General features: G+C 43.8%; 1 protein-coding gene across 10 annotated transcripts in view; it reads left to right on the top strand.

Moving 5' to 3' along the window:
• ens (MAP7 domain containing protein ensconsin) overlaps positions 1 to 26,833 on the top strand; it is a 202,334-nt gene that overhangs the window by 90,901 nt on the left and 84,600 nt on the right. The window contains exon 1 of one of the 10 annotated variants that reach the window (XM_071593199.1): positions 16,258 to 16,458. The exons of the other annotated variants lie outside the window; for them this stretch is intronic. Coding sequence (XP_071449300.1) covers positions 16,311 to 16,458 — 148 coding nt within the window. The 5' untranslated portion in view covers positions 16,258 to 16,310. Of the gene's footprint in view, positions 1 to 16,257; positions 16,459 to 26,833 lie in introns of those variants that run through there. 10 annotated transcript variants of the gene reach the window in all.

Raw genomic sequence — 26,833 nt, 5'->3', positions numbered from 1 at the left:
AACTTCTGCTTGTGGGAGTGGATGGGCACAGGTCCGGGATAAGTTTGAGGGCACTCAAGACTCCTCTCTCACTTCGCTCAGAATTTGATTTTATGATGGGGGCCCATTCTTGAAACGAGGAAGTCTGTTGGCCCCAAGGGAGTAGTATCCAGACGACGTTTGGAAAGCGCCATACATCTTTTTTTGCCTCCCCTTTCACACGCTGGACTTTTCGATCGTTTGTGTAATATCCTGTTGAAATTCTAATTATTGGACGTGAAATCATGTTAGCCAATTGCCATGGATACTAGAGTAATGCTTTGGCCTCTTCATTTTGAATATTTTTTTGTTTTTGTCGTTGCCATTATGTGCTCCTCTTGAACTATGTTTACTCCGAGGAAAGGTGGTAATAGACACAATGCGAAATTAGTAGTCTCGCAACTCATTTTGAAATGGCAGTCTCGTGTTGCATTTGAAAGATAATGTTGCATGGATGATGTCACGTGGGTAATTTTCCGTGTAAGCTTAGTACCTTGCTTACCGAGAAACGAGTATGGTAGAGTGGGGACAGGAATAAAATGCGTATTTCAAATTAACCACGCACATTTCGTTGCTGTTCATTGGTTCGAGGAAGTAGAATTTGCTGTGGAAATAAGAAAAAAAACATATGCCCCTCTTATTCGTTTCTTGATGCCTTCCGGTCGTTTACACCCGATGTTGTGTAATTTTGATGAGGAGCAAATAAGAGGTTCATTTTGTGTAAAAAATCTGATTAAAAGGTGAGTGGGCGGAGGGTTGGAGATCCTACGCGCCTATACTAAATTTAATGAAATATTTTCTACTTCACCCCCGAGAGACTATCGGCAATCGGTGGTAGTCAGATAGACTGCGCATTGTGAAATCGGTCGTGACGAAGGATTAACGAATGCATGTTTAGTAGGAAGAGCCACGTCGAACTGCCGAGCCATTATCTTGGCTGCGAAGAAGTCGACTTGGTCGCAGGGGTAATTTGTGAAGGGACGTGAGCGATTCCTCGTGGAGTAGTTCCCTCATCGAACGAGTAATACCAGCTTCGTGTTTCCTCACATCTTCCATTTCCACTTTTCCATTTTTCTCTCCTTTTCCGTTAACAGTCGCTTCCTCCCCCTCCCCTTCGTCCTCCCAAACGATCCTTGTTTCTCTTGGGAACGAACGCGCTGTCTTCGCGAGGGACAAGAAAATATTTGGTGCACACCTCGTCATCCCTAATGCTCGAGTCAACAAAGTCCATCCCCACTCCATCTCGAGTCGGTCCTCCGCCTCCGTACCCTCATCCCCTTATGGATTAAATGGAAGAAGGGACCATTTGGTCTCAATTTCGCCCAAATAAAGACCACTATCTATCTATCTATCTATCTATCCCCTTTGCCGCATTTAATGGTCCACCATTGCGAAAAAAAGTCGCATTGACGTCGCCCTACCACGTTTGTTTGGCGCTCGCGACCGTTGCCAAGTCAATGGAGGCGCCTCCGCCCGAACTCTATCCTCTTATCCGTTTCGAATCCTTAGGGACGGCTGCCAAAGGTCTGCACGCCCCTCATCTAACTCCCTCGTAACCCCCTCTCGTCTTGCCCCCATCTGTCACCCTTTCGACTCCCCCGCGCGCTTCCCCAGAACCCATTTAACACCGAAAGTTATCCCTCTGGGATCCCAAAAGGAGAGGAGTCGCCCGCGCAGTGTACTTATTGGCGTTGCGGTAACAAAAATGGCAGCGACCTAGAAAAGATTATCTTGGGTTCCCTGGCACGGGTGAGTTTTCTTCCTCGGACTCGGCCGCTCGGATGTAATTGGTTTCGTAATCTCAGTGCCGTTGTTTTGCTTAAGTTCAACTTTTTCCATTTTAACTTCCCTCGCCTCGTTCAATGCTTTGCAGCTGGAGACAAATGTAAATGTCATTCCGGGAAGTTTCGTAATTTTTAAGGCTGATACTGTGTTGTTAATTGCAGCTGACGCGAAGAAATATGATAAAAAATTCGAATTTTCTAAGTGAGGGTGGTTTTAGGTAATGCCCCTGCTAAGACAGTCCATTAATAGTATTCGAAGTGGAACAATAAGTGGACAATTGCATTCACTATCCCTAAACATTAGACCACTTCGAGAAATCGCCGTAATGGTAACTCGATATTTGACATTTGTGCATGCAATTGCTGAAATAAGGTGGTTTTGGCCTTCGGTAACGCACCTTAAATTTTGACCGAATGCAGAATTTTCGAAAGGAGTTATTAACGCATAGTTTTTGTCACAGAATTGCCTAAATGCATGCGGAATACGGATGGAAATCACTTTTTGATTCGACTACATGATATTTGCGGGTATTCAAAAAGATAAACATTTCGTTTAAATATTGGAATCCACGTTAGCTCAAAGCAAATTTCGGAACAAGCAGGATTGGAAGCGTTTCTTTAAATCATAAAGGAACTTGGTGAGGGGCTCATTAAAATTTTACGGTGTGCGTTGGCATAGAGTTCCATTTTAGCTGTGGTCACTCTAGGCACCATCTGCTTATTTCAGCATAATTTACTTAATGCCGAGCGTTTAAAAATTGCCTTAGAGCCCCTTGCAATTTTGCGTACTCGATTGATTATTTTTCAGCATTATCTCCTAAAAGGAGATATACTCAGTACACTTTTTCAAGCATTTCTCCAACTTTTTAAGCCGTCCAAAAAGTAGGATTTCGGAAGGTCCTAAAAATAGGCATCTCTTTTGGCGATGATCTCCTCGTTTGACGTGAATCCATTCCCATGTTTTCGAGTCCGGTAGTAAAATAGTTACTGGGTTTACCAAATATGGTGAGTATGGTGGATGTTATAGTAATTCGAACTTCAATTCCATAATATAGTATTCGCCATCGAAACTGCGTAAGTGTGCACCCGTGCATTTTCTTAACGAAAGAGATTATTTTCCATTTGATATTTTTTGCTGGTAATCAATTTAGATGACTCCGAGTGCACCCCCAAAAACAGTGACCATTATCTTGTAGGACGATTCTACCGTTTTCGCATTTTTCGGTACCGATTCGCCTTTAGAAACCATCTATTTCGACTGGTCCTTTCTCTCATGGAGTGTAGTAGTGTATCCAGGTTTCGTCCACAGTCATGTATCGACGGCGACGCGTCAGGATAGCGACGGAAAAGCTCCAAACCAGCCTCCGAATCGATCGCAGGATTGCGTTTATTCTCCACTGAAAGAAAACGCGGCACCCATATTGTCGATATTTTTTCACACCCAATTTTTCGTGCAAAATCGGAAACGCTGTATCTAGTGACATGCCGACTATTTCGCGTATTGAATTCGTCAATCACTCGAAACTATATCGTGGATTTGTCCAATCATTTCAAAGGAAGTCTTACTTCCATGGAACCTCCCGAACGTTGTTCGTCATTTGTGGATGCGTGGCCACTTTTAAACTCATTTATCCAATTGCAAACAGTCGCGGGCAAACAGAGGAGCAGATGTGCCATGAACTTCATTCAACTCGGCTGTGATCTCTTTAAGCCCTTTAAGAAGTGTTAAATCACTGCCCTAGACTCGTTTTATACCATTTTTATAAAAAAAACATTTGTCTCTTCAATCGTCTATTAAAATGTAAACCACTTCATATCTGAAATTTAAACAGCAGGCTACTGAGGGATGAGACTAACCAAAAGCAAACTATTTCTGGTGCTGTATTTTACCGTATTTTGGATTTTCTTAGGAGTTTTTGAAGGGCCGTCATATTGCTGATTTAATTATTTCGCATTAATCCGGAAACAGCTCTTTGGCTTAATTATTTCGCATTAATCCGGAAACAGCTCTTTGGCTTTAAGATTACAATATATAATAAAATTACAAAAAATATTTAGTATATGTATACAATCACTAATACCCAAGCCCTATAGGGAGGAAATCTTCTCCTTTGTGGGAATCGAACCCACGACCTCTGGGTTGACAGGCGAGGACTCTACCCCGCCGCCACCGAGACCGGCGTTGTTTTGCTTGTTCCTTAAAAGCATCGCTAATGCAATGTCTTTTGTAATAACTATTATCTACGATTCAAAATTGGCTTAGTGTTTTCTTTTGAGAAAGTGGTATGAGGTTGTGTGCAAGCGAGCTAAGGTGCGTGAAGGGGGAATCTTCGAATTCACACAGGCGGGGTTCCCGGCGTTTCCCTCATTTGACCTTTGGCGGCTGCTTGTTAAGTTTCCCATGGGGATGGAAGCACGCCCGGTGATTCATTCTGTAAGCAAATGAAAAGGACAGTGCCCCTCTATTGTGAGTCCAGAATAGCTTTTGACCTTCTAATTAGCTCCGTACGTATCTACGAACAGCAACGTAAAACTGTCCCAATAATGCTGAAAGTGTAATTACCCAGGGTCTCATCTAGTGAGGAGATAACATTTCCTTTATCTTACAATTAAGTTATTTGCCGAAAAATGTTTCAATTATTGTTGCGTTCCATTCTATTCCAGTTCCATAGACATTTGCGACTTATGAATACGTACGGATCGATGTTTCGTGGCGTATGGCCAACTCTGCTATAATTTATTTGGGCCAGGACCGTGCCAAGAGTTTTATAAACCTACCCTCAACTATTCAGTTTTTTGTGTCTTGTGCTTCTCCTTTTTATGCGCCTGCACTGGTTGTGGGTAGGTCCTTTTTTTTGGAGACGTGCACTGATGGAACAAACGTCAGCGGCGTACGCCTATTTGAAACAAGGCGGTGACGCGCCGATCCGACGATTTTCCCCGCAGTGGCGGCGTGAATGGTGACGTAACTCCATAATTAAGTTATATTATTCTATTGAGTTTTTTTATTTTCCCATGTCTAATTAATTTTTCTCATGCGGTACATTCTTTCAATTACGGTTCACGCCGTTTTATATTAATATTTAACATTAAAACATCCATAATTTGCGTTTAAATGAAATATATCCGTGAACTACTTCGTCACTCGAATATGTTTCCAGGAAAAAAATATAAAAGAATAGCATTGCGCATACATTTTGTGTAAAAAATGTATAAAACTGTTGATTGCATTATTTCGCTTAATATAATGATGCATTTATATTGCAAGGATATTTGTTTGTATGATAATTCATTAAAATTAAAATTCATTTCGTCTAATTCTCACTTCTAAGTCGACGCTTGAGGAGGACTGTAATGAACGAAGTTTTTCATTTCCACGTAAATATGCGAAATTACTACATCTTCCCCGGATAAATTGTGTAGTGAAACTAAGGTCTCGATTCCAGCCCGCGTTTCTAGACAACTCGGAATTCGGCTGCAATTTTTTTGGGAGAGGTAAAATTACGACCACTCGTCGTCCGCCATATCACGAGCCAACCCTGGCCGCCTGTGCGCCCATATCGATCAAGGCGGAAGCACCGGGAGATATTTGAAGTCACTAGCTTGGCCTGGGTATCGCACCCCACCCCGTCTGTATCCCACTCTCGAATTTCCTTCCACATGTCAATGAGTAGTGTCGGAAGTGGGCGAGGGCCAGAATGAGAGTAGGATGAAAATGAAAATTCTTCGTGGCTCGCGCGGACGTGAAATTACCCAGATAGGCGAGAAGTTAAGACCCGGGACTTGAATCGAGGGTTTTACAAGAGACAATGGGCGTCGGGGACGACTCGGTGAAGGACCTAATTCATCCCATTAATACGGCCGGGAGCAAAGGTCATGGGCCCGAGAATCACTCTTCCCATTTTCCATCGCCGTCGAGCGTCCCTTCGAGAGGGGAGGGAAATACTCTCGCGCATGCTTCGCCCGCGTCATTATCGTTAATAAGGGACAATGGAGGATACGTGTAATGCGCGAGCCTTCTTCAGCGTTCCTCAGAGCGGGCGTCATCCCCCGACCCTGACCTCCCCTAAACCTCCTCCCAACCCCCCCCCACCTCGAGGGGAACTGGGCGAAAGGGTAGGCGGGTGAGGCGTGTAATCTGCATTTCAGATACCGTCGCCGCCCACATTGTGTATCGCTCCAGGGATTTGCGAGCGGCCCTTTTTCTTCCCCGGCCCGCATCAGGACGCCTCCCGCCCTCCTCTCCGGAAACCCCGCTCGCTCCACCCCGCTGCGCCTTTCATCCTGGGCGGTGCCGCTCCCATATCGTCATCACTCCATCCACCCGGGCGCGGAATCGGCGAAAGGCTTTCTCTCCGTCCCTCTTTCATTTCCCCCCCGTTCGTCAGCCGATTGGACAGATTGTTTTGAGGCGCGGTGTCGCGAAAGAAATTAGGCGCCCGAGCGTGAAGTGCTGTCGTGGAGGTCGTAGGAGTTGAAGATTTAAGAGTTTTTAACTCGCACTGCTGATTCGGAAGAAAAGTGTTTCCCCGGATATTCCTCTTTCAATTTCATTCTAAGATATCATTTTAAGATTGGAATGCACTGTCGTTTTTTTGCCTTTGATTGAATCTATTGCAAATCTTCCGTCGTATGATTTTTTTTCGTGGAAGGTTTTTAATTATTTGTATCATTTGCATGAGGATAAGTTGCAGTACGCTTCACGTCCAAAACAAAACGCAGTAGTTGATTAGTACCTTGTTCTAATTGCATCGATTGAATAATAAAAAGAATGGAAATTGGCGGATGATATTATAAATGTTACACGCAGTTTTAATGGTAACATTTCTTTCCAAATGTTTCAGAAATTTTGAAGCTATCTGAAGTTCATTTCATGCGATATTTTGGGTGTGCTTTTTTTTTAAAGTTACATCACATGCGACTGCCATAGGGAAGGAGCGTCGACCGCATAATATCGCGTGTTACATTTTTTTGGCAAACGTAAAATGGCGAGAAAAATGTGCCGGATGATCCATTTTTTTTGTAACTCTTTGCCGCAGTGTAGCAATCCGGATTTTGAAAATTGGGATTCGAAACTTTGGTCGTTAGGTTGAGGATTCGCATCCCGCTCCAGGTTTATGGTGATTGTGAGTTTTAAGGCCCAATCTATGACGGGCCCAAGTTGCGAAATGACCTCTACGGTCGACGAACCCCCTTGAAAGGATATATGTTTTATAGGCTATATCTATGCCAATTATGTAGGCCTCCTCCGAATTAGAAGTATGCCTTCCTGGGTTCCATAAATATCTCAAAATTCTCTTACGGGTGGGTGTATGTATTTCGCTAAGAAACAAGAAGATACGAGTAGCCAACGATCTTCAGGCAGCTGCAATGTGTTTTGTGAAGGAAGGATATTATTTTATAACGCTGGCCCGTTGAAGAGACTTAATGAAGCGGTTAGAAAGGGGTGAAATAATGGGCTTGAATATCATTGGGCGTAAAGATCCTCCTTTCAGGAATCATCTCGCCATTGTAAGTTTGGGACATAATAGATTGAAATGAAGTCTCTTTGAGTGTGGAAACTGCTCATGGTCGAAGCACTGTCTCATATTAAGATTAAAAAAGATAATGCTGACTGAGTCATTCCATCAAATGACATAGTTGAATAGACGTGAAAAACAAATATCCTCCTTCCATCTGCCGATTTCTTCTTCGCCCGTTTTTCGTGGTTCAACGGAATGAAGGAATGGGTAAATCGATCAAATTTGCTTCAAGTCGATGACGAAACCATCTAAATTGCATTACATTTATCGTTGCGATCAAAAATAACAGATCGCTCTATATGATTGCAATCCAAATGATAGCGTGTTAGTTTTTTGACGGTGTTACATATTTCAGTGAAGGCTCGCATTTGGGCGACACGTGCAGGGCCTATCGATCTGTTATTAGGCGTGGAGAAAAGGTTTAAACTCAAATCACGGGTTCATCTATTACTGTTCTCGAGTGAAGAATTACGACGTGAGCTGGCAATATCTCCGGTCCATCAACGAGTACAATAATGCACCTCACCGAGTTGGGAAATGGGAACTGTCCATCGCCATTAGTTTATCCAGCTACTACATTTACGTCTATGCAATACTCGATGAGACTTTTACGGTACAATGTTGGGCTTTTTATTATGAACGAGTAAATTTTGCCAGCATGTAATGTGTGATAGATAAATAACAATTCCATGGGTGCCCATAGTAAACTGCTGTTGTAGTTTTATTTGCGAATTTTGCAATGTAATTTTCAAAATCATTACTTACTCTCTTTGTGCGTGGGGGACTTCAATACTAATTTTTCTACATTTGCTTCACTTCTTACTTTCATCTGGCTCTGTGATTCACGTATAGTGGAAACACTTTTGCCTTCATCAAATTTCAAAACTAACATCATCCTGGGGATGTTGTTAGTTTTGATTTCCATTCGATGGAAAAACAAGCGTTTGCATAATATTCCTAATGTGGCGTAGCAATTATGAAATAACATATTTTTCAGACTGGCCTGCCTACTTAATTGACTTGATGTTTGTTTTACGTGATTGTATCCATTTCTTGTTAAGTAATTTTCTGTCTGCGAAAGTTATGGCGCATTTTTTTTCGTTTCGAAATCATTTAAGTCGTTAGACAGATCGGTTACCAAGGGCATAGTGAGAGGGATATTGTTTGGTTTTGGAAGCGATGTATTATCTCGTTTCTCATATAGGACGTGATCGAAATTCCTTTGCGGTGGAATTCTTTCCGAAAGTTGCGTGTCGACCACCATGCCAAAACATTTGACTGTTGGAAATTAAGAAAAAAGAACTGTAATAGTATTAACGTGTTTCGTGCGGTTTCCTTTGGACGAAGTAGGCCAAGAGTTTTGTCCTTGTTACGTATCACTGTATAGCTTGTAGACATCTTTCGTCTGTTAGCACTAACTCACGGTTCGGAGTTTCTACTTACGCATAAGGCATTCATATTTTTTTATGCTTCGTCGTCTTGGGCACGTTGTTGTGAATCAAGTCTATGTTGTTGCCAAGTAACCTCCCGTTCACGTATTTAAGAAATAGCGAAGCGTTACGGGGTCTCTGACCCTCAAAGTGAGGCGCCAGCATGTGACCATGAGAATATTTAATTCAAACCGTGACTCTTTCTAAAGCGAAGCTCGGGAAAGTAATGTAATCACAATCAGTTCACAGCCACGTCCAATTGCCTACGTGAAGTGATGCAAGCTCATTAGGAAATTATGTGCCAAAGTCCGAGGTGAGCACATTTACAGCATTTTAATGCACTTGAAACATTCTGATTAGATGAAAATAATGATGACTAATTGGATACGGTACGGAGGTTCAATGATGGAGGGCATAACGGGATGATTCAGAATCTCGCCTTTGCCCCTTCGTGGAAAGGTGATGATGAAAATTTTCGGAATGAAATTTCGAGGGAGAAATTAAAAAGTGTAATTTTAATGGATTGAGAAATTCCGATGGTTTTTAGATTCATAATTTTGTCGTTACTGCTTGCGGAAGCTTGTAACGAGGTGGAAGCTAAGGGGAATGTGCAAGTAGCTCGAATTCCTTCTGCGAGATGGCATGAGTGTGTATAAGATTCGTGGCGCCCAGTGGCCAGAGTTGGAACTATCAGAACCTCTTTGCTTCGGAATCTTTTCAAGGACTTTCAGCTAGAATATTGTGCAAGTTTAAAAGTAACCGGCGTTATAATCTCCGCCTCTCCTAAGCCAGCGATAATGCCTGGTTTTCGTCATCGTAGTTTTTCGATTCTCGAACATTTTCTTTAGTGTTAGGATATAAACAATCGACTTGTTAAATCTTGCAATAGAATAACTGAAAGTACCTCATTTTGAAGAAATATTTTTGTCCTTTCACACCGAAAAATTTATCGCAGGTCCCCAGCTAATATTTTTTTGTTTTCATTTCTACCTAGGACTTAGCTTTTTTTATTTCAAGGCAATTATTACCGGAATATTGACTACTGCAGTCGTTAATATTCTGGATTTCAACACAATCCATTTTAGAAATGTCCAGCTAAATCTAAATGTCTACATTGATTCATTTTTTAATGCAACGAATATTGTGTATAAATATTGGAAATTAGTGGCATGTATGGTTAGTGACCTGTAACTTTTAAAGATGTTGATGTATCCCACCGATGTGTTGAAATTGTAAGTTAAAACCACCCTTCGGGTGAATGTGTTGTTTTAGGACGCATCAACTTATAAAACTTATGAAGAGGGTCAAAATTTTTAAGTTTAAGTAATGAAGTACAGTTATTTTTTGGTCCTGCTCTGCTATAAAGTTGCTGTGAGTATTTAGGTACCTACTGGTACACTAAATCGCCCTTTTTTACCTCTATTGGTATTCTCCCCATGGAGACATTTCGCCTTTGTTGACCACCAGGTTTTTGTGTTTTGCCGTGACTCAGTATTCTTGTCTGCAACAGTGTCTGGCGTCTGCAGCTGTATGTTCTTGTGATAGTTCGCTCTGATAACATGCATAGGAAATAAATTATTATAAATTAATGAAAAATTGGACATGAAGTATATGATTTTTTGTTTTAACATTTTTCCCTAAAAAACCTAGTCTCACGTAAATAATAATATTATGAAAAAACTAGGTAGTAATTCGTTGTTTTCAGCGTATGCGTAGATTTTTAATTTCATTTATGTAATTAAAGTATTTAATTCTAAAATTATTAATTGATGTGAGGAAACGGCTTATTTTGATTGTCAAAGTCACCTAATTTTTACTTATTAAACTCTATTCGAGCGGAATACACAAGCCTACACTTATTCACCCTTCACGCAGTATTTCCTTTAGACATGCCCATTTTTGGGATTTTCGAAATTGTTAATGGTTATGGAATCTTTGGACGTGCTCATTACCAAAAATATCCGCCTTACCGTACACTCTCTGGTAAGATTTAAAACATTTATTGGTGGACGTGAATGCGATACTTTGAAAAATAAACTCTCGTGCTTAATGTAAATAGGCGTTTGAAAGGAAATTTTCTTTTACTTTTCCAACGTGACCTAATCTTCCCTGAGTTCCATCAGTCATTCCAGCGTGACGGACTCCGAAGTCGGTGCCCCATCCGTATTCATCATGGAAGTCTCTAGCCATTAACGAACACGCACCAGGAAGGTGAGTCACGGGGGTCAGTACCATACCGTTGTGTCTCTGTCCAAGATAACCCCCCGAGTCCTTATTGGCACCAGTGGATTTTGGTGCAGTGTTCCGTCGCCTCTCCCCCCTCGCAGGCCTTTCCTGCGGACTGGGGGCGGGGCCGTCCATTGCAAAAGGCTCTCGGTGCCTTCCTCTCTCTTAAGTCGTCTTCACGGTTTCTCCCTTCGCCACTCCCCGACTACCTGCAACCATAATGGATTACGCAATAAATATCGGTGATTACGGGTCACACACACTCACTACTTACTCTCCTCTTAAACTTTTGAGGATGGCTGGAACCACCGAAGTATTAAATGCGAGTCATTTTGCCCCTTTTTTGTATTTTTCCTTTTTTTTTAATTTTCCGTTGATAAATATTACCATAGTCTTCAAGTCCTTTCGTAATTTTATCCAAATATGCCCAGAAATACTTAGCATGTGCATAGCCTCAATACTGATCTTACGACTTTTCGTCGGTGTTGTAGCTATGGTTATCTAGCAAAGGAAAAAAAAGGTTATGAGGTGTAATGTGAAGAAATAGATAATGGGTATAGTTAACAATTTGGGTCATTTTAGTTTCGCAGAGTGAAATAAGTTGTTAGTTCCAGGCTCCCCAAAACTTTTCCTGTCCCAAATGATACATGATAGCTAAAAAACCTGCCTAATTTTTGGTCGATTCTGTGCCGAGATTGCCATCAACTCGCCAAGTGTTGGCCAAAATTTCAGCAACTTAAAAATATATATTTTCCCCGTTCGAATTCAATGGAAATAATTTACCAATTTCAGCTCTTTCGGTTTGGGGGGAGTTTTTTTTCGATTATCAGGGCCTAAGCCGACCGAAATTCGACCAAACGTGACCGAAAACTTAATTAACTTAACTTAAAAGAGTCAACGGGGCTGAAACGGTCGAAAGTACTAAATTTGAGGACGCCGCGTGCTCCTGAAAATAGTATTTGACCCTTTTATAAGTATTTTTTATGTACCACTCTGGTCTCATTTGCGAGTCGCTCCGAAAACTCCTTTACATATGTATGTATGATTTCTGTGATAGTATCTACCCGTAATCAGTTATTGGGCAGTTAAAAAGGTTTATTTAATAAATGCGTACTGTATGCATTAGTGAGGATTAACGCCATCACGATGGCGAGCTAATATCCCGCGTTGATTTCCTTTTTTTTCATTTCTTCATTTATTTTAATAACTGAGTTCAAGCATACAGTGTTTGCCAAGTCTTCACTCGCGAGACGCTTTCATTTCAGTGTCGCAAGGGGTCGTGGAAATCGTTGTACGCTTTCCGTTATGGTAGCAATTTTTGATTGTGATAACGTTAAGTAAAACATGATATGCATACTTTCTGATTGAGTATGTGAGGTATTTAGTATGATGTGCAATCGCTTCTCGATTGCAAAAATAAATTATGGTTTCATTTATTGGGTGAAGCATGTGCATGCAATTTTTTAGTCAAGTTTAATTGAGTTATCTTTCATCAAAAGTATCGAATGAGGGTTTCCGAGTCTGATTGTATTGTTTAAAAAAATGAGGCTACCGCATGTTTTTTTGTGTAAATCATTGATTATACATTCTGATTTTGGAATTTTATTCGTTCGTTTTTTGAACCTCCGTTTTTTTCTTTAATAATTCTTGCTTTTTGCACTCAGAAAATGTTTGCTCCAAAGCGTAAACAATTATCAATTTACCCTTTGGCTCCTGTCCTCCGCAAATTTGTCTATACATTATCTCTCAAATAAGTGGTCCCGAGTCTGGTCAAAACTTTCATATCATAAAGGCAATTTTTTAAAATCCTCAAGTTGGAATCATCCACATTTTATTCGCGTGGACCGAAAGTAAAAAAAAATGTTGCTTTTCGTGTTCTCTGCATTCGATAATTTAAACAGTCTTGTCAACTTGAAAATTATTAAAAATTCCGGGCTCGCCCAATATGCCTCTCCTTTGACCTATTATCTCCCCACCTCATCGATCTCCCCTCCATATCCCCGTCTACCTTAGTCTTCCCACTCTCCATGAGCCCACCCCAAGGCTCGCCCACTCTGTCCATATTTGTAGAGAGCCGTGGGTTTCAAATTATATGATCGACCGTGGGTTTGAGTCCACTGGCGTCTGTGGTTTAGGGATAGTTAGTATTTCTTCAATTTTACTCCTTTTGAATAAGATTAGTAATTACTAATTCCGTATTACTTAACTAACGATCGGTAAAAGGTTATTAAGCTGCACTTCTTGCCAGTAAAAAGTTTTCAGGAACTTCCGACTACTAAGCTTTACTGACTAAACGCAATCACTGACGTGACCGTAATTGGCTATTGGTGAGCTATGGCGTGTGTCCGGCTCAACATTAATTACCGAACAATTGATTTATTGCGATGATGATAGTCATACGATAGTGCGTATTAAGACGCCTACTATTGAACTCCCTCTTCACGTTGGCCACATGCTTGGCACTACATACTTTTTAAATAGGAATTTATGGTGTTCACGTCATTTCGACATCTACAGGGTCGCACCCAAAAGTGGTAGGACTGATTTTTTTACTAGAATTTTATTGACGACATACTTACATCGACTTAATGATCTTCAAAGTATGCTCCTTGAGCTGCTACACACTTAGTATAACGTTGCTCCCATTCCCCGTACGCCCGCTGGAAATTTTCTTTGAGGATGGCCCCTCCACCTAACCCTGCCAGGCAGACCCCCCTCCACCGTTCCGTTCGCGCCAGAGAAAATCAGTCCTACCACTTTTGGGTGCGTTCATGTAAGCGAAAAATATATCATTTCAGATACTCTCGTGGGTTCAAGTTTTCACTTCGTTAAGTGAGGACTCGAATCCATGTTCGAGTGGTAGTGGCGAAATCATCGAAGCCTCGGTTAACTCTCCTCGGAAGACATCGAGGTGTCGCTGAGGATATCAATGTGCAGTAACTGGGAAAGGAAACTTTTAGGCAATGTTCTCTGGATGTGAATCGTATTGTATTCTCAATCGGTGATTGTAATGCGTAGCGTACGTGGTGGAGAAACGCCCCAGGAGAGTGATTTAGCCTCTCGGCATTTCGCTTTCTTCTTTATCTTCCACCTCCACGTCGGAGGCCGTAGTCTACTGGTTGCTTGAAGTTTATGGCCCGTGCGTTTTATTCTCCCTCGACCCCAAATTTTCGGGAATGATCGGAATGCGCATGCCATCCTTTCACGCGACGGAAAGTTTGCCGAAAAATCTTCTAATTGCACGCTCTATTCCTCGCACGCGAAAGCGGGCGCTCCATTTAAATGTTTTATCTCTCCCCGAGGGAGTTCCAGGTGGAGGAGTAGAGAGGGGGGAAGGAAGGAGAGGGTTGGAATTTTCTTGCAAAACGATTGCTTCCTTCCATCCTCTAGTTGGAAAACCTGTAAATTCTTACCTCCTGCCGAGTCCTCTCTGCGGAGTGCGAGGCAGTTTCTTTTTGGGCAGTGGGAGGGAAGAGGAGGAAGGTATTCGGGCCGGCGACCCACGTAAGAAAGTTGGACGGCGGAAAGGACGTCGGGCGTGTAGGTACGGCCCATCCACCCACGCGGTCCCTCGGAAAAACGCGAACACGCGTCCCCGCGAGGGACCGCCAGTTTCCCGTTGGGTCTCGCCCATCGGGTCAAGTCATTTGCCAATCGGGTATCGCGGCGGCGTTGATGTCACATCACGCGGAGGAGTAAGAAGGAATGTGAATATCTCCCCTCCATCTTCCCCTCCCTCCACGCTTCCTTTAAAAATTTTCCTAACCCCCTCCCGTCCCTCACACCCATCTCTCCCTATCATTCTCACCGCCCTTCTCTTCTACCCCCCTCCGCATCGGCCCTTCCTCATAATCAGCTTTCTCCTCTCCAGCCCAACTCTTCTCTCTATCTCTCTCCCTCGCCCCCCCCACCCGAGCGCCACTTAAAGTCTTTAACATCTTCCCCACCCCGCGCCAGCCTTGCCCCGCCCCCACTCCCCTCCCTGCTCCTCTCCTCCCCTCCCGCCCCCATCCAATTCTTCCCGAACCCCTCCTCACACTCGCTTCTTCGCCACCGGCTCCCCTCCCCCCGACACCCATCACCATTCCCCCATACCCCCTCCACCCCTTCCATTTCACTCTGCTTCCTCGTGGTGTTTCCCTCGCCACTCAATTCTTTAGGAGTGCGTGTGTGGTAAGAGGTGCGGGAAGGACGGCCTTCACAAGAGGTCTCCTTCTTTCTCCCTCTACCGGAGGGCGCATGGTTGTATTTTTTCCCCACTGCCGGGTGTAAATAGTCAGGTATCTCATCAAGGAATTACAGTGCAAATAGCTGAGACGCGCGCGACAGTGTGTGGATGGAATCGCGCGCTCGTAGGTGACTTTATTCGCGCTGTCGCTGGCTCCGAAGCCCGCCTACGGCCTCCAGGTCGGTCATTTCTCCCCGGCCGAAACGACGTGCTGGTATAAAGTGCGTGAATCCATGAAGGAAGAGGTGGCGGCGAGTGTGCGTGGGTTTTTTTTCCTCCAGTCCAGTGGCTCCTCCGCGGTCCGTTCCACTGTGTCTTTTCGCTCACGGTCCGACGCCTCCTCGGAGAGCCCGTTGTCATGGATTTTGCGTCCCGCCTCCATGGATGACGGCCCCTCGGGGTAGCCCCTCTTTTCCGAGGCAGCTGGATAGAGCAGGGTAGGAAACAAAGAAACGGTGCTCTTCCACGATCGGCAGGGAGTTCACGGTGACCGTCGGAAGGGGGACTTAACTCGTCGAAGCCAACTATATTGTGCAGTTTGGTGTGTCCCGCATCCCATTTCTTGAATAGAGTGACGATTGCGTCTTCATAGTTTTAGTTTGTCTCCTCCCGGAGAAGCCAACCACTTACCGGGTCTTCCCGTTGCGTTGAGGTTGCGCGAGGATGTAAACATGTTTTGTGTGGATTAAAGTGAATAAAGTTTTCGTGCGTGCTTCGAATACCATCTCGAGACAAAGTTGTGTAGTAACGACTTCTTTCATTGTCTCCTTGGTGGTATCTTGCCTCTGGAGAAGAGAAACGGGGTCACCTTTGGCCTTGTCTTGCCACATTTTTTTTTGACAATTTTATTGCTGAAAGAACACCTTGGCCGCAGCAACCGACTACTTGCGTAACGTATTTCCCGCCAGTGGTCCAACTCTCCACATCTCTCTCGGTTCTCCATCAACCGTCCCTGCTTCACCTCAGATCCTCCCACCTTCCCCCACCCCTGCAGACCGCTGGACCGCCGAACTCGTTCTTTGCCCCCCGTTCTGCCCGGCGGTCCTCTGACGGCCGCCTCCTCCAACCTGCCACCATTAAAGGTTTACCTCCGTATTACGGAATGGAGGGAGGGGAGCGAATCCCTCCCGAACAGGCGCTGGCCGCCCTCAGGGGTATCCTCGTGTCATCCTTGTCCAGAGAGAACCTGGCGCCCTCAGACGAGGCGAAGAGGAGGAAGGTCGTCACTTTTGGTTCGGCCGAGAAGAAAGGTAAGAGAGGTGCCGGGAGGCGCTCGGACGGATAAGGATGTCGGACTGATAGTCGGTGAACCGAAATGGAACCCTGTGTGTCGGGCCTGTTTTGTGTCTGACAGGGTTGATGAGTGGGGGATTAACAGTGACCGAATAAAACGAAAGTCCGTTGTTTCACTGGAATTTCTCACTAGGGTGTAAAAATTCGAGTCAGTCGATAATAAGTCAGTTAGAGGGGCACTGCTCCTGACCAATTAACAACCAGCTTCCATTTAGACGCGTATCCATCTAAAAATTCTTCTTCTCTCCGTTTTTGAAGATGATCGCTGATTTGAAGGGGCCCACCTCTTCCACCCGCCATTTACCCAAAACGGACTTGTCATATTCAAGCAGCGTTACTATCGTTGAAGTCTCCAGCAACGACTATGATTTTCACTTGCCTTAACCTTACGAGAGAGATGTTGCAAAGCCCTTCCACGGGCCTCCTTGACATGGTCAATTGTTGAGCGAAGGTCGTCTTCTTTTGATTAGGCCGACGTTCTTCGCGTCATTGATTCATCCATACATGTCACATATCCACGAGCCGCGCGGTTGTGAAACAGTACTTTTTTTCTCGTCATTTATTTTTTCTCAAAGGTTCTATTCACCAGTCGCCCCCACCATCTTCGCCCCCGCTCCCCCTTCCTCCGTGTAGACTGAAAAGACTCCATTCACCGAGCAATTTTCTGGCCGAAGCCGTTTATTCCTCCCCTCCCTTCGCTCCCCCCCATTGCCGCCTCCGAATCAGTAATCTGCCATATGGGAAATCGCTGCTTATTCGACTCGAAAGAGTTTTTATTCTTTTTAATAATCATGGGAGCAATTCATTAATGTTGATGACGAAACCATTTCGGCAACGAAAGAAGATTCCTTCACTGATCCGTTCGGCTGTAAGGGAAACTCCCACCGCGCCGTCTCACACACACACACACGCACAGCCTCACCGTCGAGGGGCGGTGAAATCTCTCGGATTCCTAGCCAATTACCCCCGAGTGGATCGTGGGCAGCTTGAGAGAGAGATGGGTCATTTGGTGTTAGTCACTGGGTTGTTTCGACTCTGGCGGAGGCGCGTGCTTGAACTCATTCCGATTCCCGGAATGTATACGGTTTGCCCCCGTTGCTCTCAGGCCTCTCTCTCTCTCTCTCCTTTCGCTCTCCCTAAGGAATGTGCTACAGATTATCTTTTCCCGCGTGCGACCTGTGCACCCTTCTCGCCTCCCCACACACGCGCTCCCCAAGCTTCTCCAACCCCTCCCTGTTCTCCCCTTTCGTCTTCCCTTCACCGCCTTCCGCTCACTTTTTGTTTTCTTTTTTTTCCTTCCTCTTCACCCCGCCCCTAGCTCGCCTTCAGCTCTCTCTGCTTCCCTCCGCCTCCCCTGCCCTTCCCCATCTCCGTCGGGCCCCCTCTCTCGCCCTCCTCCGCTTCCTCACTACCATATCCAGCCCTGGCAATGTCGCGTGACGTCACTTATATCTCACGTTGACACGTGACGCAATTCCTCGAGCCTCGTCCGTGTGCGTTGCTTTTTTGTCCTTCGTTTTATTTATTGAAACCCACTCAAATATTCATCCTCTCCCTCCCCATCTCCCCCCACGATCATCAGCTCCGTGAATCACGATGCACCGCCACCAATGCCGACGTCCCGACGGTTCCTCCGCCGCCCGGTTTGGGCGCGAGGGAGGGTGGAGAAAGGGAAATGTTTTCTTTCTTTCTTTTTGCTCATTCTCTCACGTTCTCTGAATTTTTTGAGAAAAACACGAGACTCACTTTAAAGAGGCGAGGGAAAGACGGGGCCCTATCTCGTCTTGGTCTCCGTGAGGAACAACAGGACGCTTCTTCCAGACGTTTCGTACCCGAAGCGTTTTTTTCGACCACTTCCTCCCTCCTCTACTCGTATATCGCTTTCCTTTTTTTCGGTCGCCGGCCAATGCTTTTTTTCCGGTGTGGCGGATGATTGTGGAGCGCTCATCGAGCGGCAGGGCGGCTACTTATTCCTGTGAAGGCCGAAGAGAAGCAGCAAGGTGTAATATAAAACAGCGTGGAGTTAGCGTGCCTTTCAAAGCAAGCGACGAACCCCTCCTCCCGTTCTTCCCCATCCTTTCCCGCTGACAATCCACCTAACGCCCCTCTCAATTTAACCTCCACACGTCGTTCTCTCCCGATCCCTTCCCTTCGTTGCCCTCTCCCCGTCCACTCTCGGGAAAGTGTCCGAGCAAAGGAAGACTTGGGGAGAGGGAGCGAGCGTTCCTTCAATTACGCCGAATGCTCCGCGGGAGGCAGCCTTTGATCATCGTCACAATTTTTATAAAAATTTACCAATTTTTTTTCGTCCATTGAACGTTTGGTCGTTTTTCATTCACAATCTCAAGTGCCTACTCCTCCGCCCCTCCTTACACTCTCACGCCCCCCATTGGCGTATCGCCCGCCAACTCTCTATTCACGCCCAATTCCTTTCCAACTCCTCTTTCCCACTCCTCGGCGCGGAGGGGGCCGGTTGGAAGCACGGCACGCCGCCCGATAGAACCGGATAGCGAAACTAATCTCGCACTCTCTCTTTCCTCGTTCCGGGGAGTCTTAGGAGAATTGCGGGGTCTGCGATACCGTGGAAGGGTGAAAAGAACGTTCTTTCATTTGGATGTCGTGAATTTTAGCAATCGACGCCTCCGGTGAATTGGGTGGCTAGTTGCCACGTTCGGTAAAGATGCACGCGTTAGTGCGCTGGTGCCCGTGGATTGCGATTACGTCCATTAAGACCGTTTAGTGCGGTGATTTTTATTTCTTGGGTGCACATTGAATGCAGATATTAGTTTCCATCAATGTGTCATTCGCGAAAAATTAAAACACATCACACGCTTTTATTTTCATTTTCTGGAGGTATGACTTTTTTAGTTCTCTGCGCTTGCGTTGTAGCGCATTTTGGCATCGTGAAAAGAATGTATCGTATGCACGGGGACACCTGCGTTTAAATTTTTTTGTAATCGAGTCCTTTATACGCTGTGTGGGGCATGTTTTTGTGAGTGATGAAATTGTCACGTATATTTTATCTGTCTGGCATGTACAGATATTAATAACTACAAGATTGCCTGAAATCAGGAAACGGGGTAAAATCACGAAAATGCTTATTCCTTGGATACCTGGAAATTAAGAAGAATTCAGTAAAACGTTTTGAAATGTGGATGCTTTTGCTACTTTCTCAGGGTAAAGGTTTCCTTGAAAACTAAGTTACATTTTTCCATGTATAATGCAGCCAAGTTGAGTAGTGTAGTTCCACAAAAGTGATACATCTATTAGGTGTAAAGTATTTAAAACATTTAAATATCGATTGTCCACTCTAGTATGCCGATCTCGCTGAAATGTTCATTTGGAAAACGGATAATTTGGTTGGCCCCAACTAAGTAAACGGAAAAATCTTTTATCCCGAACCGTAGCAACCGTGTAGTTATTCATTTTAGAATTGGTAACTGTATCATATGTAGGGATCGACCCTCACCGATCTGCCAATGATGTGTCTGTGCGAGACCACGTAAGCGCTTACCAACTAGTTAACCTTGGAAACGAGCCATCAGTTGAACCTACTTGCAATCAGATGAATTAAAATCATTTGTTTTTCATTTTTTGTGCGCAATGGAACGATGAATGATGAAAAGACGAGGATGGCATTCCTTAAAAGCGAGTTACTTTTTTGTTTTTTTTTGTCGTCTTTGTCTAATGAAAAACTAAAACACACCTGCAATTCAACTGTTACCTGTCCGACGGTGTCTCGTGGAACCTTCACGGAAACCCGGAAAATTCGTAGGAGCTTACTGTTAAAAGATGGGATATATTTAAGATGGGTAAGAAAACATAAAGTATTTAATCCGTTGGGGAATTAGTTGAGGGCATTGTCAAAAACTTCAGACTTCTTGTGCGTCGTGTCCAACTTCTCCGCCATCGATTCATTCCCATCAATGGCCGCCGCTAGAGGAAAAAAACTGCTCCCTGACGAGCGCACCAATTAAGCGAAATGAGACAATGTTGTGGGCGTTGAATGACTGGAAAAGTTAGTTGAGCGTGAGCGGAGCGTGGCATTACACCGCTCAGAACGTAAAACTCCGTCCTTGTCAGGCCACTCTCTGCGCCACCTGATACACGATCAGAGATCGCAATCCGTTCGGCCATAAAAGTGTATTCAGCCACCTGAGTGGAGCGCCTGAGAGTCGTGTAACCACGAATCGTAATCGCTTCCACTCTTACCCCTCAGCTACCACCCTCTCCTCCCCTTGCCAGCTCGCCCACCCGCTCGCCGACTTCCCTCCCACTTCCCCGCGTTTAAATCTTTTCATCTGGACTCCCATCACGCCGGCTTCTTTTGTTGGGTTTCCCTGCCCACCCTCCTCGTCAGTCATCTTCTCACGGGCGCCCATCGCCGTCGCCCGCTCCAGGAAGTCTCCGTACGTAATATCGCGAGGCAGGATGTGATCCATCGCCGTTGCACTTGTAGGATACTATTATACTATATAACAAGAGGAGCTCCAGCAAGAGTAGATCATTTGCGTGTTCGGTCGCGGGAGCGCGGTGGGGAACCTTCTTTTTTTCCTCTTCTTAAAGATCTAATCCCAAAGAGCTTCCTGCATTTTGTCTCCATCCGTGTGGGAGACATTCTCTCCGATTGGATGGCGTCAAAGCCATTCCGATCTCCCCTCCTTCCTCATCTTCCCCCTCCTCGAAATTTAGACTTTTGAGTAAATTAAGACATCATTCCCTTTAGGCCCCATAATTAATTTCTAATGAATTTTACGAACTCATATGCAGCTTTGTGATTTTTTTTCTGGACAACCGACCTAGGTCATTTGTCATTGAGGTAGTCTCTCTTTCAAGTTTTCGTCAGCACTGTTAAAATTTCACACGTCGCTGCTGTACCCACAAAAAACAGGAAGAAAAGAGTTGAAGTGTTAATTGTCCGTATTATGCGGTAATTAAATGATCACTCAGGCGATCGTTTTTATTGAATTTCTTGAAATTCGTTGTACTTCCAGAATGAGTAGGAAATTATTTGAAGAAGTAAATACTTACAAGCGTGAAAGAAATTACAAAAGAAATATGTGGTACGTTTTGTTTATTATCATGCCACCCATCACCTTAAGTAGCCAACGGGCATTCGTGGTTAGAGTACGTTGTATTTTTCGGTTTGGTCAAGGTTGAGTCTGCCTTTCGAGCTGGAAATGGATTTTCGTGAAAACATCAAGGTATTAAATTAAACGGACGAAAGGAAGATTGTAATAGTTACTAGAGAGGTTACGTTGTAGATATTGATTGGTCTTTTAGATCCACCGCCATTAAGGTTTTACCATAAGTTAAGAATTGTCCATCCGACAGCGCTGCATCTATGATGGGATTCAAATTCGCAATCTCTGGGCAGACCCGCCAGAGTTGCTTCGCTTTACCTTCTTTCGAACTTGTCGCTTCTATCCTCTTCCCCAGCACCTTTCTCGTCAATTTCCTTATTTCTTTTCAAAATAGTATGTGCTCGGCATTGGCAGCCGGATCACAGGGGGTTCACTTAATTCACCCGTTGCGTCATGCTCAGCACACTCGTTCTATTAGTCTCTGCACGCGCAAATTCATTTCCTGCTTCCACCGGCTGCATCGACGTCTCTTTTCCGCATCCCTTTCCCATCGGAAAATTCCACCCCCCCCTCAAGAATGCTGATGGTACCAAGCTTTCCTTTCGCATGTGGTTCGCCGTTTCGCTTCGCCCGAGTGAAGAAATTTCTGTCATCCGCCTTCGTTTTCTGAAATCGCTGTATGTTAGCTACATGTTTGATCTCTCTCATCATTCCAGAGACAGTCATGTAGCATGGCCTTTCTCACATTTCTCATACTGGTCATTGTCCTCTTTTCTACCATTTTCTCAGTTTCATGCTCCGATCCGAATTAATACGTGTAGCATCATTTTTTCGAAGTTTGTAGTTATTATCCTAATTTAGTGAACACTTCCACGTGTCTGAGAGCTTTCATTATAGATTGCAAACATTCACATTTTCAGGTGTGCTAAATCCAATTGGCATAATTCAATCAAATATTTCGGCATGGAGAGTTTTTGAGTAATGTTTTATACACATATCGTTGTGGTAGCCTCTAACTGGGAAGAGGTTTTGGCCGCTGATTAGGGGGCCTAGGTTATAATCCAGGTAACTGGCAACCCTCGGCTATTCCCATTATTTTGTATTTTTTGCGTGCAAGATCTTCCTGGAAAACCACATGCGACGCGCGGGAAAACCCTAACTTCCTACCTAGGTTTATAGATTTCACGCACCCATAGTTGTAGGTGAGTCATTCTTCAGGTTAGTTTCCATGGTGATGCGGCTTGTGTTTGCTTTTTATGTATATCTGCATAATTAGAGCGACCCTAATTACACTCAAGTCGTTCAATTCCATTTTCTTGTAAAATATACTGCAGCGTTAAACGTCAGAGACCGTGTAAGTTGGTAACGCGAGAAAATACATGTATTACCTTAAATCACGTTGATCATGAAATTCACGGAACCCTTTTTTGATCGTTATTTTCGATCTGCCGATTACAAAAATTGGTTCAAGGGAAGTGAATGCATTTCTTTCCTGTAGAGGGGATAGCAAATTCATTCTGGCATGAAGAAAATTAGTTTAATTTTGTTTGCGAGCAAGAATGAATTAACCGAATTTATTTTTCGGAATTTCCACTGCTAGCGTATTAATGCAGATTCGTTAGATCTCCAATGTGAATCCGAGGTAATTGAGGAAATTTTTGTCGTGTGGAAGCAGAATTACTAAAATTTGTCTTTTTATCGAAGCTCCTATTTCCCCCGCCAGTGGGCGATTTCGGAAGAATATCGCGTAGTGTATTACTTCGGAAGGTCGTTTGTCTTCGTCACCCCGTGGTCGTTAGACTTTACGGAGTTCATTCGGGGAAGGTATCTGTTTCTTGTTTGCGAACGGAGGCGGTCGCATTTAATTTACCTCCCACAATGAGCTCCGTCGCTCATCTCCCCTTTTTTTGCGTTTCATTCAGCTACATTACTAAGAGCTAATTTATGGTCTCAGCCCATTCCGTGTGAAGACTGTTTTTCGTAGGATACTATTCGCCAGAAGGACAGCAGTAGTGTTGCAGTCTGATTTTCTCGCACTCTCCCCCCCTCGGGATTTTCGGTTCGATGACGGAAGTCCAGTTTCGTCTTCATTTCGGCTGCCCTTGGCTGTATTAGCGGCCCCCTACCCTCCTGCGATATCGCGTCCCATCCGTGCCGTCCCGCCGCCGCTATCCGCCTCGCTCGGCGATTTTGGGTTACCCTCCCACCCAGCCGCCCTGCTAACACATCACGTGTTTCCAAATTGATGATTTGCCAATGCAATCTCGTGGAAACCTTTCGTCAGAGAATTGGGTGTGGTCGCCGAAAGGCTTATCGCTTCGCAAGGCGTTCCTTCCATAATGGGAGTTTTCCGATGATTGTTTATTCGAGGCGCTATCCCAGTGTCGCCAACAGGCGTTGTTTTCCATCGTCATCGTGGTCGTTTCGGATTTTGGTTCTCCGGGGTGCGAGATTTTTTTCATCGAGAAAGACTTGCATTTCAATAATGTCAGTCTCAAGTGAACGTGTAATGGTTTCACATCATGGTACTCATATCAGGCGCAATTAAACTAGGCCGTTTGGAAACTGCAACTCTTGCTCGTTAAGAAGCAATTGGCTCATTGTGACGTCCCTAGAAACTAATGGCGGAGCTGTCTCGTCGCATCGGAAGAAAAGGGTAATATTTCATTGCCTCCTAATTAAGGTCCGTGGTGCTCACTCTTCGTGCTGGTTCGTCCCGCCAGCAGACCAAGAAATTATCCCTGGCTCAAGACATTAACGACAATAAAAGAACCGTTTAATCTAAGACTATAATCATTTTGTTATATTCTAAAAATTAAATGTTCTAATTGTATCTTGTCAAGGTTCTCATTTTAAATTAATTTTGAAGTTCACCTGCTCTGTGGCTTCGATATTCGTGCCGTGAAACTGATGTTCATGGCTTGACAAAGAATCGCGCGAAACGTAGGACGACACTTGTTATATGCATTAAAAATTTTAATTCATGCATGTTATATGGTTCACCTTGGTAAATCATCTAGCCCTCATGGTGTAATGTCTTAAAAAAGTGTGTCCCCACCTTCGAAGTGTCGTATTGATGCATTAACAGTGAATATATTTGTCGAGTTTTTATATGAAATTTTGTAGTGAGTTTTCTTAGGTTAATAATGATGCCAGAGGAGAGGCGTAGCTTCATCCAAACGTCATTTCAGCTAGTCGCAATTTGCTCTATTGACGCAATTCATGATGACAGTCATAACCAGCGAGTCGTAGCGAGCCAGTAATACATTATCAAATGTCTTTTGTTGAGCGGAAGATGGAATGAACGAGTGTTCTACGTTGGCTGTAATTCAGTTACATTCCTGGATTGGTGAAAATTGTCATGTCCTACCGATGCAGTATTTCTTTTTTACATTATTTTGTCTAAAAGGGAAATCATTCGTTGTTTTTGAATGTGCAAGGATGAGTTTCTCGGAAAAGTCATTCCGAGAATGTATGAAACTACTCCCATTGTGTTTGTTTGCTCGCTTCGCCGACCTGAAATCCGAATAGTCCGACGCTGCTCGTTCCATTCCCTTTTGTCTTGCTTTAGTCCATTCTGCTGGCCGTCACTTTTTCCCCTCAAACTACACTTCTTACTGTTGGTTCTGGTAAAACTACGGAAAGTCGTCGTTTCGAAACCTAGAAATTATTCAAGAGAATGTTCATTTATTTCTACGGTACCCCCCTTTCCTTATGATTGTTGTATCCGACTTAGATGAAGATGCTTTTATGTCTTAAAAGAAACTCAACAAAATGAGCATGTTGTAGTATATTTGAAAAAATCCCGTTGCACTATCGCGAAACTTGCCATCACGCGAATGTGTGTGTGTGTGTGTGTGTGTGTATGTATATATAATATATATATCTGCATTTCATGAATGAATCGTTGTGTTGGTCTTTTAGGCCCAAACTATTTTTACCTTATTCCTTAATTGTTACTCATTGAAACACGTATTAAGAATGTCTTGTCGATTTCTTTGAGTTTAAAAAACTTGAACTTAGAAAAAAAAACGTTGGCTTTAATTAGAGATCTCGTTTGGAAACTATAACACTTTAAGTTTAACTACTTCCGGAGAAGGTGTCGCTCATTGAAATTGAAGAGGTATGGAAGTAAGTATTCACCCCTTGAGCTTTTTATAATCAACTTCATAATATTTCCTATCCTCATTTCTGGTTTAAATAAACTGCGTGTGTCTTTAATCCCTACACGCTTGCCCATAATTCTGAATATTTTTAAAAAATTATTGTCACTAATTTTAGAGTTAGGTCTACTAATTTAAAATTATAACTCAACAACTAAGTTGGGAGTATTAGAAAAGGAATTGAAATTAAATCCTTAGAAATGGCGCAGTCGTTGTGTGGGCGATTGGTGCGTAAATCACTCGTTGAAGTTCTAATATAATCACTCTATATTACGACATGCACGAGATGCCAGTTTATTTTTGTGCCGCTTATCTGTCTTCTAGAAGAGTGACATGCAAGCCTAAGCTTTCTGATTTTGCCGTCCAACTGGTTTTTGTTCCCTATTTCTTGTGCAATTATTTTTTTTGAGAAATTGTCTTTACGATGAGAAAAAGGATCCGTCAGTCGTTTCTGTTCTCTTGACCGTGGAGCATGCTCTCGAAGGGCAGCCTGGGCAGCGGTATCACATTGATTGCATGACGTCAGATCGATCTCTTCGCACTTGATGTCATCGCCACTCCCGCATTCCTGCCGTGCATCACGTAGTATGCCGTCAGATTCCCTTAATCCACTTTTAAAGCGTGTAATCATACTGTTTTAACGTTATCGCACCTGTCGTCATACCGCCCGTTTTTGCTGTCAAGTGGCTGAAATGTCATCTTCCATGTACGATAATTCATCGGTGAAAGGTCGGCATTCGCCCACCTAGAAGTACTCGATGGGAAATTGATATCGGAAGATATTAAATAACATGATTACACATGCCTTTAGTATATTTCGCCGTTTTCCTTGATCAATTTTCAGAAAATTATTCATGACATTTAACAAAGAAACACTCAAGAACGTAACCATTCGTATCGTAAGTTTTGAGTGGGCAAGAATGTTGAAAATGTTGATTCCAAAAGGAATTTGTTTAGCGTAATGATACTCATGGAAATAGCGGTAATTTGAATGTGCCAATTGTTTCAAATGTGCTACGAGTTGTGAATATGTCAATAAGTATAATAAACATGAAGGAAAACTGTAATTCAATCCAATACAAATT

This window comes from Hetaerina americana, unplaced genomic scaffold (genome assembly GCF_022747635.1).
Source record: "Hetaerina americana unplaced genomic scaffold, ioHetAmer1.1.p SCAF_53, whole genome shotgun sequence".
NCBI lineage: Eukaryota > Metazoa > Arthropoda > Insecta > Odonata > Calopterygidae > Hetaerina > Hetaerina americana.
The sequence above is the reverse complement of the archived record's forward strand: the minus strand, read 5'-3'. Positions and strand labels throughout refer to the sequence as shown.